Below are 18,905 nucleotides of genomic sequence, written 5' to 3'. Positions count from 1 at the left end.
AAGCAGATGGGATAATAAATAAATAAAAAATATTAGATTTTTACAATCAAATCTAAATTCAGATAGGAATTTCTGCCATTATTTGTTTAAAAAAGTTTGCTTGTCTTTTCAGTGCATATTTATGATTATCCAGGAGCTCCATTTTGACAACCTACTGTGAGATCAGTACTTTTAAATACCAGGTTCCCTTCTCAAAGGCTTTGAACACAGCTTCTCACACAGAAAATAGTTTCTATAAATACTGCTTTTAAAATCAGACTTTACATTCAGATTAATTTTTTTATCTCAGGCCCTATAGAATGGCCCAATGTAGCACCTCACAGCTGCCATGGGAGGACAAGAAGCAAACATAATGTTAGAAATCAGCGCTAAATACTTTTTTCTTAGCAAATATTTCACATACACATATTTGCTCTTTTCTTAGCAAATTTTCACAATGATTTAGAGCAAAACAGGCAAAAAAATCATCCCAAAAACTGACAAGAACCACTGGTTTATGTGCAATCCAGCAGATGGTGCTATGATGCAATAAACTGGTTCACGAGTACAAGAAATGACATGCAAACATTTTCCTTCTTTACCTGGTGCTGCTGCTTTTTTGATGGCTGGGTTGGCTGCAGGAGCTTTTGCTGGCTCTTAAAAAAAAAAAAATTAACCATTTAATACAAAGCATTGTATTTTAAAAACTCCACAGAAATCTGAGGAAAGGCTTCCAGGAACATATTTTTTAACTGAAGAGTTAAACAAAGAGATTACCAAAGCGAGAAGGGCTGAGTTGTTTTCAGTAAACTCAAAGGCAATGAAAGAATAACCCGCTGAAGGGCTAGTAAACTCTGGTTGTTAGGCATGGAATCCCTTCTTTCAGCTTTTTCTGCTCTCTAGTTGGCAAAGCAGAGGAAAGAAGGCATGCAGGGGTTCCAGCATGGCCTTGCCCCTCAGGCAGCAGCTGTGTGCTGGGAGCCTCTGCATCTGATCCTGCAGCGAGGAGAGCAGAAGGTCCTGAGCCAGCCCCTGGCAGCTGTTGAGGATTCACTCTTGTGCATCCAGTAGTGGCACCTCAGGGGATCCCACCGCTATTCACAGTGGCATCCTTCCCCCTAGTCTGAAACTGGCCCTGGTTAGAAGAGATGAAATTGGGCTGCTTCAGCAAAGCACATCCACTGAGTTGGCTACACCTGGAATATCCCTCCATCCTGAAGAATGAAGGAGCACTAGGAGAATGCCTTCATGTTTGATCCTGCAATTTGAAGAGCAATTTCTGTATTCTCCTAGCAGAGAAATGTGCCCTGTCTGGCCATTTAAACGCTCTTGGTCTTTTCATGAAGGATTTGCATTATACTGTCTTTGTAGAGTGTGTCCTTGGAGAATGAAGGTCCCGATGATATATGATGTGTGCATCCCCACGTGGATTTGGGGAATCTTCGCCCCATACAGAACATAAGTAACCTACTACCTAAATAACCTACTAGATTTAGTCACTCTTTATTAGTATTTTGTTAATTGCTTTTATCCTCAGGAACTACCAAAACAAACTGTACTTAAACCACAATAGTTTAACAAATATTCATAAGCTAAACTTCACCAATGGTCATAAAAGATGTTTTCGTATCAACTAGAAGGTTCTTTAAAATTCACATTTTCACATCTCGAGAGGAAATAACTAATAATGTTAATCACAAGCTGAATTACAGAATGCCAAAAAATGTTAGTTAATCCTGCACATCTGTCACTGTATTATTACAATGAAAAAGAACATGGCTAAATCAGGAATGTAATTTTGAGTCCTTCCCCTCCAGTCTTTTGAGAAGTTCATAAAAGATGCATCAGATTGTCTTGTGAAACGGAATGAAAACAAAATATAGTTTGCATGTGCAATGTGGACTGCTTTATTTCCATCCACTTAAAAGCCCACAGCTGATAATTATATCCTAACTTAGTTATTATCACTGCATTGTAATTATTTGGGGTGCTCACCCCTCCTTCAGGCAAATTTGTAGAAGACCTTGAAGAAGAATTTACTCAATATCCCTTTTCTGAGTGCCTGTTTTTGCACAAGAGGTCCAACACACATGTTCTACAAGTGTCAAATGGACCTAACACAATATAGCAAGACTCTTTCCTTTATCCTCCTCTGAGTTCTCAGCTAGAGTATGCTTGACATTGAATTTTTAAACCTTTTTTTATAACATCTGTGGAAAAAAACCCTAAGGATTCTTTGTGTTATACAAATATTTTGATTTTAAATATTTAATATCTGAGAAATTAAAATAACTTTGAGAAAAAATAAAATTAAGGATATATTTGACTAAAAAATTCTGTAATGTATTTAATTTTTGTATAGTTTTTAAGAAGCATTAGAACAAAAGTACACCAAGTTTAAAATGGCTTTTGCAAGCATACTATTTCCAGTTTGCTATTCACAAATTATTTAAGTGCTAATGATTCTGCATCTTTACATGAGCTACCTTCAGCTGAAAATTTCACTCATGTGGCAGAGATAGGAAATTTTGCTATGAGAGCTGCTGTGGAATTCTCCCATGAAAGGAATCACAGAATGGTTTGGGTTGGAATGGACCTTAAATATTATCTCATTTCAAACCCCCTGCCAGGCAGGGACACCTTCCATGAGACCAGGTTGCTTAAACTCCATCCAGCCTGGCCTTGAGCACTTCCAGGGAGGGGACATCCACAGTTCTCTGTGGAACCTCACCACTGTCCCAGTGAAGAATTTCTCCCTAATATCCAATTTAAACCTACTTTCAGTTTAAAGCCATTACCTCTTTTCCTGTCACTACATACCCTTGTGAGAAGTCCCTCTCCAGCTCTCCTGCAGGTTCCATTTAGGCACTCAAAGGCTGCTCTGAGGAATTATGTCTCCAAATTAATAGGTAAGTGAAGACTGCTTGAAAACAGGTTCTTGTTTCACTAACAGGACATTACTTGTAGAGTAAGTGTATGAAATGTTTAGTTAAATATTTCTGCAAAATTTGCATAAGAATGCAAAGTATAAGCTTTTTTTTTTTTTCATTTCCAAAAGAAATCTTTTAATAAATTGCTGCAAAACTGAGGATGGCAGGAGATTGTTCTGCCACAGTGTCACCGACATCCTTGCATAAAAATCCTTTCTTTAGGATTTTTCCCCTTCTGGGAAGCTGAGGCCCCAGAAGAAGAATGTAAACAATTGTTCTCAGCTGCTGTGGAATGCAACAGGTGAAGCTGTGATTGGTCTTCTGTGAGTGTTTGGATTTGCTGACCACTCACAGGAGAGTTGTCCTTGCTTTCTGCTGGACACAGAACTTTGTTATTAGATTCCTATTCTATTCTTAGCTTAGCAGCTTCTGAACTTCTCTCTCTATTCCTTTTAGTATAGTCTTGACGTATTTTATATCATAATTAATAAATCCAGCCTTCTGATCATGAAGCAAGATTCTCGTCTATCTCTCTCACCCTGAGGAACCCTTGCAAACCCATGTAACACCATAGAAGTCATGAAAGTTCATACGTGGAAATGACAGTCAGTGCACTCTTTAATTGTGAATTTGAATCAGATTTTGAAGCCCCATATTTTTCCTAATTTTTTTATATGCTGAACTTTAAGAACAGAATACTGAGCAGATGAAGTCTTACCAAAGATACTGTCTTACTGTCCCTACTGTGTTGAGGCATTGACACTTGAAATTTGCAGAAAAGGAAGATGTAGCTCTTCCCTTTTAAGTGATACCAAGTTCTCAGAGCATTTTTGGCTATTTTCTCAGAAGAGTATAATTCTCATCTCTCTTCAGATGTAGAAGCTTCTTAGTTGGAACCAGAGCCACCTAGACAGGCAGGACCCTTGTTTTGCATTTGTGAAGATAAACTTGGTCTTCCTTGGCATGTTCAACTCTGGGCCTTACCAGCCTTCTCATGAAAATTGCTGCCGCTGAGATCACATTCAGCTGAGACCTCAATTTGACATTTCCTCCCCTATGAAACCTTTGTTTTTAAAGACAGTGATAGGAAAGAGGGGAAGGCAAAACTGTCAGTCACAAAGAAGAGTGTGCAGTTAGAAGCAGGATAAGAATGGATTAAGAAAGTAGGAGGCCACTGAAGTGTAAACATGTCATTTTTCAATTATAAATGGTGTAGCTACTTTCTTCTTTGTATTTTCAACAACTCAATAAATATTATTTTTGGAATAATGAAACGAACTTTTGAAACTGCATGGCATATAAAAGAGATAGTAGTTTCTTACTTTTGAGTTCTTTGGATACAGCAGCTTCTTTTTTATCTGTAAGAGAAAAAAATGCAAACACATAAGCATAAACACAGTAGAGAAAAGGTAGACAGAAAAGTGCAGCATGTGCTTTGGAGGTGAAACAGCTTATTTGCTATAAAGTGCATTGCAATGATACAGTGATTCATTCCACCTCTGTTTGTTCCATGGAACAGTGGCACTAATTTAATCCTAAGGGTAAATACAGGAAAGCCTGTGTGACCCTAAACACTTTTGTTTAATTTTGGTGTGGTAATCTGTGGTGTTTGATACGTGGCTGAGTTACCATGGCTTACATGCAGCAGCTGAGCTATGGTTACTCACCATGAGCACGTGGTCAGGTTGCAGGAACACAAGGGAGGATGTGCTAGCAGCCTGAGAACAGAGATGTAATGAAAGGCACCCTCACTGCAGCTGTGGATCACACAACTGAGGCCTACTTTAGTAGATTTTCCACCTAACACCTTTTGAACTTAGAGGTACTCAGCCCTACATATGGTCCATGTGTAGCAGGCAAAATTCACCCCTGGTTGACTTGAATAAAATTGAAATTACTTAGCTGAATCAAAATGCAGCATGGCTAAGCAATCTACCAGAAATACTTAAATAGGCTGTTCAGTCTCACTTAAGGTAGGATTTTTGTGCAACCTTTTTGCAGGACTTTTTTTTCTGATTGCTGAGAGATTTGGCATCTTTACTGGGGTGATATAAGCATGCAGAAATATGCAGAGATAGCTTCACTCTCCATTATAATTTTTGGTGCTATTCTACCTCAGGGCTTTTAACTGGGTACAAAATTACCCATCTTTAGAAAAATTCTTGGTGTTTCACATAGCTTTTTCACTAGTCTCACCTGTACAACCAAGAAATTACTCGTGGGGATCTTGAGAGGCAGGAGCCAAGGCATGCATAGAGCAGTGGTAAAAGATGCTCCTCTGGATGGTTACAAGGAAACCAATTCCATCTCTAATTAACTACAGTGTTTCTGGAATATAGGCAGGATTATTCTTCTGTCCACAACATATCTGAATAATAAATGAATTGTGCTCTTAAACACTAATATGAGAAATACTTTGGGGCATAAGCTGTCAAATTAAATTGCTTGCAAATCCAAGACTATCCCATTACTGCTAATAATACAAAGTTGCTTCTTTTTCTGCTGCTTTCTAAATTGCTGTGGAGAAGGTGATACGAGATAAGGTAATGCAAATGACTGCCAAGTAGTCTAATAATCTTGAAAAATTTGGAAGAAAATATGTTTCTACTTGGGTGATATGTTGCTCTGAACTGAAATATTTCTGGGTTAATCCTCTGCTTCCGCTAACTCTCTGTGAAAGCATGTTCTGCAGGCATTACTTCAAAGTATGATAATTACCACATTTGGATGAAATTAATCATGAAGCAGCTTCCAGCCACGTTATCTGGCTGAGGAGCCTATTGAAGTCTTCAAGAAGTGCCTATTAGTTGCCAGATATGGAAATTTTGAAAGGTATATATTGCAATGATATGAATCATTTATCACAATAATCTTCCATTGCTGGAGGTTATAAAAAAAAATAAATAAATTGACAGCACCATTTACAATAACAGACTGGATCTAAATAAAACCTTCAAGTTATTTATTTCCTTTTTTCATATAAGTTGCCATTTATTAGGGCAACATACTTTCGTATATTTTAAACCCATAATTTATTTTGAAAGAATCGATGTGTTTTCCCATCATCTGAAATATATAGCATATAGTAAATAGCTGGACAATTTTTCCAGTAAGAAAATCTTATAATTTTTGGGAGTTGTGTATTTTTGTTTGTTTGTTTTTAAAGTGCAGAAAAATTACCAATACCTGATTCCAACAGCACTTATTAATATGAAAATGTAAATAGTATCAGGATATTCTTTTCAAGCCAAGGTCTCACTTTTGACTTCTAAAGCTGTATTTATCCAGCTAGGCTGGAGTGGTTAACAGAAAATTGTCCAGAGGAAGCTGTGTAGGACCTTGAACCCTGGAAGTACCTTTGAAGGTGTATACAGCAATTGCATCTACACACTTCAATGAAATAAATCACCAAGTTGCAAAGAAAGAAACAACTGGTAGATCTTGCAGAAGGAAGGACAGCTGATCAGGACTTCTGAAGTCCCTAAATATGGTTACCTGCTATAAGGCACAATTGAGACATAGCTTATCAACTCAATGGAAAACAATACCAAAAATTAATTGGCCAAGAAGTTATACTGGTGCAGTTTGAGACAGTGAGAAATGGCTCTCATTCATTGTTACTTTGCACAGGTCTAGGGTTTAACTTTTAAGCTATGTGAGTGTGGAAGACACATGTGAAGACACATTTGATATTTAGGTCTTCTTAAAGGGCTCCAGTAAACCATGCAAATACTGTGCAGTTCAAAGATTTGGGTACCTCTGACATCCCTATCAATTTCCTTTTCTTGAAAAAGCCTGCAACAGACTTTAAAAGGCTAAGCTGATGAAATAATTGATCATCTGTGGAACACTGTAAAGCACCATTTTACAGTTGTTCTCTGGAGTTATTAGAAGACAATTGTATTCTGGTCTATATTCTTAAAAAGTAAACACACTTGTAAAAGCTCTCCTCAGGTGAATGAACAGGTTTTTCTTTTATTGACTCTTGTGAAGGACTAAAGTACAGTAATATTTAAAATATTATTTTATTAAAAACCACCAAATATTTAAACAAATATGGTCTTTGTTCTTATCTCTACAGGCTATAACAATCAGCTTTGAATTCAAACTAGGAACAAGCATTTGGCAGCCAGCACAGATGTATCTCAGTAGAACAGCAAAATTGTATTTTATTTTTTTTCCTCTTTTTAGCACACAGCTCGATTTTTTCCTCAGGCCTCGATCAGCATTCATTTGAAGTAAACTACCAGTACACATTAACTGCAAATGACATCTAAACTACACATGGGGCAAGGAAAAAAATCCCTCTAAGCTTATACAGTGCCTTTCATGGCAGTGAGTCCCTAGGAGGTTTGTAATAAGCTATTAGACAAGGATGCCCCAGTGCTCTGGTACAGAGTTTGGTTGTTTGAGTTTAAAAAACTTCCAAAATGGAATATTTCAAACACTGCTATGAAGTGAATTCCAGATATGGGGTTCACAAAACTTTTACAACTTTTTAACAATGGATTTATAATACAGTGTGCATTGTACATTTCAGAACAGATCTCCTCCATGCAACCTATAATTTTGATAACTAAAAGGAAGTTCTGGGAAATTAACGAGTCTCAAATTGTATTCTGATGAAAGACTTATCTGTGTCTTTTTTCCTAGAAATCTTTAACTCAAACATACCTAGGGGTATTAAGAAAACCTTAAAGTATTGTTCAGATAAATGAGTATATCACAGACAGTATATTGATAGCTCAGATAATGATGTACCATGCTAAAATAGTAGCTAAAACCCTCCTAATTAGAAAACTTCTTGTATATGTTGTATCTAAAACAACCTTTCTATTTGGAAGCTTAGAAAAGAACATGTTGGTAATATCAAATTTGCAAACAGAAAATAATTTCAACATCAGTGGGCAACCACAGCGTCCAAGTTGAATGGTGGCTAATATCCTAACCAAATGTGCTGTTGCCCCATAGATTCTTCCTCTGCTGATCTGGACTAAGCACCAAGACCCCAGGGAATTACCAGATGCTTCTGGAAGATTTGATTCACGGAATCAAAAGAAAAAAATTAAGATGTTAAGCAGTTACTGAAGGAGTAATTCTCACCCAAAACCTTAGCTAACACTTTCAACTTCTGTTTTGTACCTGATGATCTCGTACTAGAATGGACTTACTCAAACCCCGCTGACTGGCTAGTGGTCTGCACATACCCACAGAAAATAGGTTGTGTGATGAAAATGCCTCACACAATGTGACCATAGCTCTCCAAGCAGAATGTTCCTAGTGAGACTCACACATATCTTGCCTCATTTCTTGGTTCTGTTGTTATTTTGACATAGGTATTCAATTAATCTAGTGATTAAAAGTCAGAATAAAAAGAGAAGATGGCAGAAAAATGAACAGAAACTTCAAGAATCAGAAATAATTGTGTTGAAAATAAAAATAATATTTTCCAGTGTTTTGAAGTCAAAACTCTGTTGGTTTTTCAAAAATAAAACCAAAAACTCCTGGCTGTTATTACCAACCAAAGCACAGTCAATCAAGTGCATGCTTTGGGAGCTTGGTTCTGGCTTTGCAAGTGCAATGCAATAGCAGAGTTTTCATGACATTGCATCTCACAAATATGACAGCTAAGGTTCCCTGTGCTGCCCTGATCAAGGGTTCACATGACTGGAAATAAAAATGATAGCATGTGGCCTCTGATGGCTGAGAACTTCCATCATGTGAATGGAAAACATAATTAAAGTCGCCTAGAGACGAGTCTCACTACTGTCTGCTCCCAAGCTAGCAGATGTACCAGAATTTGGAAACAATTTATTAAGTGGCACAATTTGTAGCTAATGTGATTTACAGAGGTAAAAGAGGAACAGACACTGGATGGCTGAGCATTTTTCAAAATGAACTGCTGTTGAGCATATAGTAATTAAACAAGAATTTTCAAACCTTCTATTAAAATATACTGTGGTTTAATATTTTTTTTCATTTACTTGGAGTTCTTAAAACTATTTTCCACAATATAGTATTGATTTCATCTAATATTCCAAGAATTCTGGGAAGTGTTCTTTCCTGGGATGCCTTTAAGAATTTCTTATTAAGTTGCTTTTTAACTTATTTTTCATAATTTTTCCTTAATTACATGGCATTATTGAAGTGATTTTTACTTTACCACATCTAAAAACTTTTTAGAGTATTTTTAAATTTTGATTTCAGGCACTTCTGAAACAGCAGATGCCCACATGTAGGGGTGTTATATCAGAGTAATTACACCTTTCTGGTGTAATGTGTCCATTTTACAATAAAGATTTTAAAAACTCCCTACAACATAGAAATAAAGAAATAATATTTCTTTCCTTATCAGACTTAAAAATCTATGAAGGTTCTATCAAAATTGCTCATGCTAATCTAGGATTAAAATTTTAGTATTTGACAATTTGACAGAATAAAAGAGCTATTTAGAGATATCAACATTTCTCCCACATGCAAAGTTCTGTGGTTCGACCAACACTTAATTTTGTTCTCTGTCTTAATCACTGAGCATGGCATTGCCATATGCTCTGTGACAACTTCTGACAAAATCTCTTGCCTTTCCAAAATTACATTTCTTGGTGGGCATGAGAAAGGTACCTCATTTCACCAGTGAGGCTGAAGTTGTGCGCAAGGGAAAGCAAGGTACAGTGCCACCTCTGCTTCAGAGCTGTTCCTGACCCATTACATGACAACAATAAACTCTCTGACCAAAGTTTAACTATCTTCCTTTGAGAATAATGGGAACGACAACGAAATTCATTGGCAGAGACCAGTAAGCCTTGAATCCCAGACTACAGGTTTTGCATTGCTATCTTTTGCCTGCAGAGATATCTTCATGTAAAAAAAAGGGAAACTGCAGATAATGTTATTATAGCTGAGTAAAACGGGCAGATGCAGAGCTTCTGGGTGTTAAAATCAAATTTCCTGAAGCAACATGAGACTGGACTATAAGATAGAAATTTAAAAATGAACTGATAACTGATACGGTATGTAAAGGTTATGAATAATGTAGAAAAAGGAGTTAGCTAACTAAAATTCCTCTGTTGTTGATTACAATGGAAAATAAATTGGTGATAGCACTCTTAAAGGTGGACAGATCATTTTTCACTGAAGCAGGAAAAACACAAAACTTTCCATCCATTCTCTGAGAAGGGTGTCTTCTCACCTCAGCATTGTCCATATTTCCTCTCCACTCAGAGTAGCAGGCTTTTTGATAGTTTCTAAATTTCTTTCATGTCTCCAAGTCCCTTCTGATCACCAGCCCTTGGAGGTGCTGTTTTGTCTCTGCAGTGTCTCCTCACACCACCATTTCCAAGGCAGCTCTATATTCAGTGCAGCCAATGAGTGCCTGCAAGCCCTGGGCACCAGAGCATCAGAAGCAGATAGTAACCTAAAGCCCCAGAGCTTTTCAGAAAGTGTTTTGGCAATGCACATAGATGAAATACTAAATGTTATCTCAAACAGATTTCCCAAGATCATTAAAAGGGTTAGCTCAATAGAGCAAAAAATAAAGCAAGTAGAGGAAGGATGTGAGCAGACAAGTGATTCAGTTACAGTAAGGAAAATGCCTGCACTTTGGGAATGGCCAATTTCAAGTATAATAGTGGTTCGTGGTTCCACTAATTGGTGATTTCTCCTTTCTACTTTATAATTCCTGGAATGAATTCAGTCTCGCACACTGCAGAGCAGGTAGAAACTTGTTCACGTTAAATACATCCTCATGCATGAACAGTATCCTTGCTTGTATCAGAATTCCTGCGGCCAGACAGACTATGGCAGGGATCATCTCCCCGTACTCAACACAGGTGAGGCTGCACCTCAAATCCTCTCTTCAATTTTGGGCTCCTCACTTAAAAATCATTGGAGGACTGGGATGAGTCCAAAGATGGGCAATACATCAGGTGAAGGGTCTGAACCACAAGCCCTGTGAGGAACAGCTGAGGGAGTTGGGCTGATTTAACCTTGAGAAAAGGAGACTCTGGGGGTGCCTTATCGTTTTCTCTCCCAATTACCTGCAAAGAGATTGTAGCAAGATGGGGATTGGCCTTTCTCCCAAGTAATTAGCAGTAGGACAAGAGGAAATAACTTCAAGTTGTGCCAGAGGACATTTAGATTGGATACTAAGGAAAATTTCTTTGCAAAAAGGATGCTCAAGCATTGGAAGAGGCTGCCCAGGGAAATGGTTGAGTCATCAACCCTGGGGGTATTTCAAGTGTTCTTTTGGAGACTGGTTTAGTGGTGGACTTGGCAGTGATGAGTTCAAGGTTGGACTCAATAAGCTTAAAGGTCTTTTACAGCCTAAAAAGATCTTCATCAGGCATGGTTTAAAAAAGCAAAACTCAGGAGCATGATATGAGATTGCAGTCATCCACATACAGAAAACTGCAAGTGCAGCTAATTCCAGAAACTGCAGTACTTTCAAGAAAAGGTAGCGGTATTTTATGTAGCAAATGTGAGTAATAACATTACTTCCTAAAACTTAGGAATCAGATATTTTCCTGGAATAACATGTTGTTTGAATTAGCATACATATTATAAGAGATGAGAATTTTCTTTAGCATTTTTTTTGTTGCTTAAAACAGATGGAGGATGCACTCTAAACTTTTTGTAATAAAGCTCAGCACCAATACTGTTTGAATGATTCAGAAGAGAATTTTGGGTTAGAATAGGCTTTGTTAAGTGCATGCATGCTATGCATCCTTGTGATATCTCTTTCTGTACTCTTCAATACAAGTCCATTTCTTTCTGTCTGTTGGATAGATGTACAGATTGCATCTATAGGCATTATCACTAGGAAGAAGATATTTTCTTATGTCTGAACACAGATGCTGTTAACATTCTCAGTCTTTGAGAAGGTAAATCTTAAATAAAGAAATGTCCATCCATTAATCTTTACAGGTGACACAATAATCTAATTACACTCTCATAAATGAGACAATCTATGAGAAAGCAACTCCATGCAGAACATACTGCAATCGAGCTAAAAGTCAATGATTTTCTAACCACAGTTATGTATGGCTCTTCCGTTAAAGAACATTTGCCTATTCTATTTTCCTAATCATTCAATAATACTTTATCTGACTTAGGCTCTCAGAGTAACATAGCAAACCACAAAATTGGCTCTGCTTCTTGGAAAACAGGTCAGGAGAACAAGCATGGCCATTGGGAACATTTACTGAAAGGATCATAACCAAAAGTGAAGGGTAAAGGCTTATATTTTAAAAATACCTCTGATCTATGAACCTTTATAGGGGAAAGGCACACAAGAGACTGAAGTATGCTTCCAATTCAGTGACATGAATGTCTTTATCCAATATGTGCTCATCAAAACTTAGTAAAAGCTTTTAAAGCTTTATTTCAAGGTCAAGGGAAAGATATTTTTTCTTTTTAAGTGCAAAGCAAAAGAAAAGAAAAAATCCTCCTGATCTCAGACTCTGAAGATTCCTCCTGACTGCCTGTGAGCCAAGCCATGAACTTGTCTATTTAGCAACAGCAGAAAATAATACTGCATAGTTATGTCATTTCAACCTGGTAGATGTATCTGTGCCTGGACATTTAACATAGAATAATTATCCCAAATATCAGGCCTGCTTACTCAGATACACATCTTATTTTGAGGGCATAAAACAGTTTTCCTTCATTAAAGAGATTAACTTTGTATAGTTTGAGGCATAGGCATCTTCTAATCCTGTTGTTTCTGGATGTGACTGGAAAAATAAACATTACATTAATCCCCAGACCAGCACAGAGTTAAAGAAAAAAAATAGGTTCTTTAATTAAAGCTATGCCACCCAGCTGCTTGCACAGCACAGGTAGGTCTTTCTGCACACCTGAAAGTCTAAAGGCAAACTGTTTATTTTGTTGCCTGTGTGGGTTTTAGATTATTTGTCACATTCATGCTTGATTATTTCTAGTATCATATCTCCCCAAGAAGTTCTTTATGAGATTGACAGTACAGTGTCAAAAGAGGTTGCCTGTCAGACACTAAATTACTCTTCTCTGCTCAAGTTCTCTCGCCAACTCATGAAAAAGTGAGTGGTAGTGCAAACCCAAGCCCCCTCCCTTTTATCTATATTTATTAAAGGGTTGACATTTCTAATTCTTTGTCAACCAGGTCTTACCAACATCATTCACCATTTGCCTCTCTCACATCTCTCCCTACTTTGTATATTCCAAGATAGAAAAGAACAAACACAAAATGTCAGATCTGGATGGAACAATACTCAGTGTTGACTTGGAAGCATTCAGCTCCTAATACTCTACAAAAGAGCCACTGAAAAGTGCACTGCATTTATTCACCTGCTACTAACATTTCGTGGACAGGGCATCTGCAGCAGACAGTGAATGGTCACCTTTTTCTGTGCTGGAGATCTCTTTGCACAACATGGGGGGGGGGGGGGCAGGAGGGGATGGGAAGTAAATAAAAATATTTCCAATCTGGAAATTACAGGGAAAAATACTGTTGCTACTTCCCAGATGGAATGTGGTCAATATACCCAACCTCTCTCACACAACACAATCTGAGGGGGACTAAACAGAGGGTGGAGTGGAGACTGCAGCCAGATTCTGTCAAAACCATTGCACAGGAGGGAACTCAGTGGTACTTTTTAGTGGCTTACCCACATAAGAGCTGAAAACCAAGAGAGATTAGGGAAGAAGACCTGCTGTTAAGTCAGCAGCTCTGGTAAAATCACTTTCCTTGGACTGATGCATGTCCCAGTCCCAAGATTATCTCAGATATTATACTGAGATACCCACCACCAAGGTACCATCCACACCTCACTGAGTAAAGGCATAGATGCATGACTACACTCACTCAAGCTCTGCCTGAATGTACATAAATAATACAAAAGAAAATTAAGAATCACCAGAAATTAGGGAAGACTCCATCATAACTTCTGAGCTCAGTCAATGGCCTGAACCTTTCTTCTCCCCCACAGGGACACATATTGGGTAAGAGCTGTATTCAATGCATGCTGAATGATCATCTCCTTCATACACTGCTTTGAATACATTTTTGCAGTCAGACACTACCACTGGCAATCCTTCAACCTAAAACTGTCACAATTTTATTAATGGAGTGCTATTCTGTGAGCTGTTAATGAGAGTCCTTAATGGGTGCAAGCAGTCACTGGCAGAGTTAAGGATGTGGGGATCCAAGAGGGGGTCTCTCTGTTTGGCATGTGACCCTGAACAAGTCAGTCCAAGCACCCTCTGATCTGAAAATGAACAGTCCCCATAATGGGACACTTGTCATCATTGGTGCTTGGCACCAGTTGACAGTGGATGGGAACTGACTATCTCCATCAGTTTATCACCCTACTGTAAAGCTTTCATACCTTCTCTCTGTGAGTTCTCACAGGCAGATCCTCACAATACTGACTCCTTTTCTCTTTCTTCCACATGGCCAGCTGACTCCTTCCTGTCCCTTGCCCCTCACAACATGACCAGCTGATCCCAACTCTCCTCTCACACACCTAACCCACTCTTTTATAACACTCACCTTATTGGAAACAGCTGTGACCTATTACAGGCAAGGCTGTTGCTATTCTTTGGTAATTAGTACAGCTGCAACCCCTCAAGGGCAAGATTGCCTTCAGTACTATCTCTATTCTCTTACAATTCATCCCCCCACAGACACTGCCAGGCTGGTTGGGCACAAGGGTCTCAGTTTTCCTGGGACATGGACAGACTAATCAAACATTAATGGTTCAAGAAAATCTTCCTTTTTTACATGACAGTGAGCAAGAATGGGAAAGGATCAATTTCCACTAAAGTGATTCCTAGTAAAGTAAACTGGAGTTGAGTCTTCCACCTGAGAGTCACCTCATCAATTGCAATGGAGAGTCAATCTTAAGACTAAGTCAGTTCTTATTGTGAGGTGAAGGAGAAACAAGGGGAAGGTAGGAAAAACCTTTTCTAGGAAAAAATTTTTCTAGCTTGTTCTCTCTTTCATCTAATTTCTTTCTTTTGAACATTGAAAGATACCCATGCCCTGGAATGACACAAGTGTTTGGTTTTGTTCTGGTATAGATTAATGTTACCATTCCCAGTTGAAAAACTCTTTCAATAGGTAATAGGGCACAGAAACACCATGGTGACTTTGCAGCCTCAGTCCTAGTTATAAAAGCAGAAGAGGTGTTTAGGAGCTCAGTTCTCACAGAAAATCAATGGGAGTTATGTGTCTGGCCTTCTGTGATGTGTTTGTATATCCACCAGGATATATATGCTGCATCTTTAGGCATACTTTAAAATCATGTTGTAAATCATTGGTGATGATGGAGCATAGAATTCAAAGTCCACCAAGTGCTTTGAAGGACATGTTTGAGCTGCCTTTTGTCTTAACAACAAGTTGTATGAAGACCACGGCAATTGCCTTCCTGCTGTGTTTGCATCTCTATTCTGCCAGAATTTTTTCTCTTCTCCCTCACAGTGAACCTATTTTTATTGTTATGTTTTTATCTGTTTGGGGAGATACAATTTGATTTTAACCAAATAGTCATATCTGTCTTGAGGATTTCTGGAAATGTCAATTAGGAAAGCAGGCTTTTCTATTTTCCATGGAAGACTAAATACTTAGAGGATGACTACCAGTCAGGTGCTCGGCTTATAAAAGTAATGCAGAAAGGAATTTCTGTTTTTCCTAAGAAACTGCAAGGCAGTTGTCTCCAGCTGCATTCCTGCATTGACTCTTCACTACATTCTCTTTTAGTTTATTATGTATATCTCTGAGGGTTTCCCTCTGTAATGCTCAGGGCTAGAACACACCATCAGGCTCTCTAGACTGACATTTTGTTGTCACAGACTCCTATATTTCAGCTAGGCACCTTTTCAGCTGGTGTGTATTTTTCATTAGGTAAACAATCATCTTCTGCAGACACCAGGGAAAGCAATATCCACCCTGTGCTGCGGTAGTTTATCACTCTTAGTGTTAAGAACCTGTACCTCATTTTCAGTTGAGATTCAGTTAGCTTCAGCTCCCAGTCATTCATTCTTGTTTAACTGTCCCTACTATGTTAAAGGGAGCTGTTGTAGCCAGAATATTTTTTCTTTTTTCTTATTTTTTCTGCAAAGGTACTTAGTATCCACAATAACCAAGTTACCTCTTTCTGAAGAGATGAATTGAATAATTTATTTTTCTATGTGGAAAAAAACTAAAAATCCTTACTTTGTAAATAACTCAAGTGACTTTTTTTTGCTCTTCCTCCAATTTTACATGCAAATTCCTGTCTCTTCAGTGCTTTATAGACTGGTGATGTGTGGCCACGGTCAGTGTCCCCTATTACAAGGTTTATAATTTCATGTCTGTATGAAAAAGTATCAACCTCGATTTTCCATTCACCTTGTCCGTTATAAAGCTACCTTCCAGATGTAAATGTAAGTGCCAATAAAACATGAGACAGTAGGGAACTGGGCCCTAAGGTTAGAAAGACTATATTTGGGTGTCACAAGAGAACATAACTCTGAGTAATGGGATAAAATTAAGCAAGGGAAAATTTAGGCAGACTGGAATGAAATACTTTTAACTGTGAGGTCTATGAGGTTGTAGAATAATCTTCTGTGGGAATTGATGGAGGCCTAGTTACTTCAGACATTTAGAACTAAACTGGTTAAAGCACTTGAAGATATTCTGTAAGGAATTATCCTGCATTGCCAGAAGGAAGGATTAGATGACCTAGTAGGTCATTTCCATCTCCTCTTTCGGTGATTTTGTTGTACAAGGCCCCATGAACAGGAAATTGTTATCAAAGTTAAGAGATGCCCCTAAACCCCATTTGTGTAAGAGAAAAAAGAATAAATTACATTTCTTGCTGGTAACTGTGCAGGAATCCTAATCCAGCATTTCTGTGGGTTAGTAAATGCTACCAGTGCTGCTGGCCACATGCATAGTTTGTGAAAGCAGAAGCATCTGATAATGGAAAAATGTCAGGAAACTGCAAGTGAATTATGAATAGGATGCCAGAGAAGAGCAGTAGGAAGGGAAAAATAAGAATGGGCCTGACATGCGGAATAGGGTCATGAGCAAGTTATTAGTCAGGAATGGATTGGCCTGTAGTAGAGGAGATGAAACCTGAAGCTGTAGTCATCCATCTGGGAAAATGAGGTGGTTTTATAGGCTTTTGTGTATGGCCATTGATTCACATAATGATATTACCAATTGGAATCATAATTAACATGAAATCAGAGCCAGGGGCTTTGCTAAAGGTTGCATGGACTCACAACAAGCCAAACCTCTGCAGAAATGTATAGATGGATGAGCAGTCTAGGAGAGAAAACTGTCAGAAGAATATTGGTAAGAAACAACTTAGAGAAGGATCACACAGTTCTAAGGTCATTAAGTTCCTCCTTTGATTTGTGTGTGTGTCCTTTAATGTGGTTTGTTCCTAAAACAGGTCTCAACTCATAACAGATTGTGTTTCCTTAATTATTGCTCTTATACATTGATCTGCAAGAGGAATCACAAAACAACTCATTGCTTATTATTTCTGTTCCTTAACTTTTACATTTGTCTCTTCTCCTAATCTTTCTAAATTTAGCTGCAAATAAATGCAAACTGTAGCTTCCTGTTCTGGGTTCACCTGGGAGGGAGAAGGTAATTTCCTTCATAGCAGCCTGTATGATGCTGTAGTTTGGATTTTTTTACTCAGACATTGTTAGCAAACTTGAGTTTTGGCTATTGTCAAGCAGTGCTTGAACAGCATCAGAGCTTTTTCTTTTTCCCACTCTGTCTGTGCCTACTACTAGGAAAAGGTTGGGAGAGGACACAGCTGGAACATCTGAACCAAATTACAGGGAATATATGGTAGGGAATACACCAAATAGAGAGGTGTACTCCCTACCATATAATACTATGCTCAGCAATAATAGTTGTGAATAGAGGAAGAAAAGGGAAAGGGTGTCCTCTGCTTCGACTGGTTGGGCATTGGTCTGCTTGGAAAGGTGGTGAGTGATTACAGAATTTGTATTTCTCCTCTTTATTTTATTTATTAATCTGTCTTTGTCTCAACCCATGAGTTTTCTAATTTTTGATCTTCCTGTTCTCCTCCCCTTCATGTTGATAAAGGGGAGTGAATGAGAGGCTGTTTGAGTGTTTAGCAGCTGGCCAGGGTCAAATCAATACACTGTCTTCTCATCATTAAAAATAAAAAGGTAAAAAAAGAGTCAGACAGGGTTCTACCACTTAAAACTCCTACCTTCTGCTTGCTGTAGCAGCCATTCTGAAAACACATTTGATCACTCCAAAATGCATCATAGCACTTACATGTGCGCCCCAGTTCCTAGGTGACTCAGTTTTTACCTTTTCCTCAGAATTTGTTTAATAAGAAAGAAAATTTGTGAATAAACATGTTTCATTTTCTTTATGTGATCAGCCACTTTCAAAATACCTTAGGTTCTCTTGTTCTAATTTCACAATTCCATTTTTTCCTTGTAAGCAACCTAAATTGTGACAGCCTCTACATCTCACTGGCTGTTGCAGACCTTACATTGTGGCCTCCTCTGAAACACACATCATCCTCCCATCTGCTGGCATCTCTCACACAAGGGTACATGAGACACACCACAGTGTCCAAGCTGGGCTGCTTAACGTTGTCAGACACTCAGCTGGAAATACACTCCTGGCAGTGGGCAGGGTAGGGTGAGGAGTTTCAAACTCTGTTCTTGAGAGGCAACAGAGACATCTTCCTACAAATGTCTTCCTACAGCCCACTTGCTCATCAGGAAAAACCTAGGATCAACATTTGTATCCCCGATGAAACATTCAATTTATTACAGTTAGATCAGTCCAAAGCTTTTCAGGATGTGTGGTATGCATCTACTTCTCTAGATCAGTGGGTTAGCCAAGCATGGTTTTTTGCCTATTTATAGCTTCTGTTATATTATAATATGTATATAATATAATATGGTATATTTTAATTAATTTTTACTTCTCTGGCTGTACTGAAAGTATTTACGTTCCAAAATTATTCTTCT

The 18,905-nt window shown here is 38.2% G+C and overlaps 1 protein-coding gene across 27 annotated transcripts in view; it reads right to left on the bottom strand.

Moving 5' to 3' along the window:
* Positions 1–18,905, bottom strand: part of TRDN (triadin) — a 225,163-nt gene that overhangs the window by 94,663 nt on the left and 111,595 nt on the right. For 24 of the 27 annotated variants that reach the window (XM_059467562.1, XM_059467539.1, XM_059467542.1 and 21 more), the window contains 2 exons: positions 4,232–4,267; positions 582–635 (listed from right to left, as the gene is read on the bottom strand). In XM_059467562.1, the coding sequence (XP_059323545.1) occupies positions 582–635; positions 4,232–4,267 (90 nt within the window). The remainder of the gene's footprint in view (positions 1–581; positions 636–4,231; positions 4,268–18,905) is intronic. The other 3 variants (XM_059467554.1, XM_059467555.1, XM_059467560.1) reach the window with 1 other exon arrangement.

Source organism: Ammospiza nelsoni, chromosome 3, assembly GCF_027579445.1.
Source record: "Ammospiza nelsoni isolate bAmmNel1 chromosome 3, bAmmNel1.pri, whole genome shotgun sequence".
Lineage (NCBI taxonomy): Eukaryota > Metazoa > Chordata > Aves > Passeriformes > Passerellidae > Ammospiza > Ammospiza nelsoni.
Note: the sequence above shows the minus strand (reverse complement) of the source record. Positions and strands in the feature narration are given on the sequence as shown.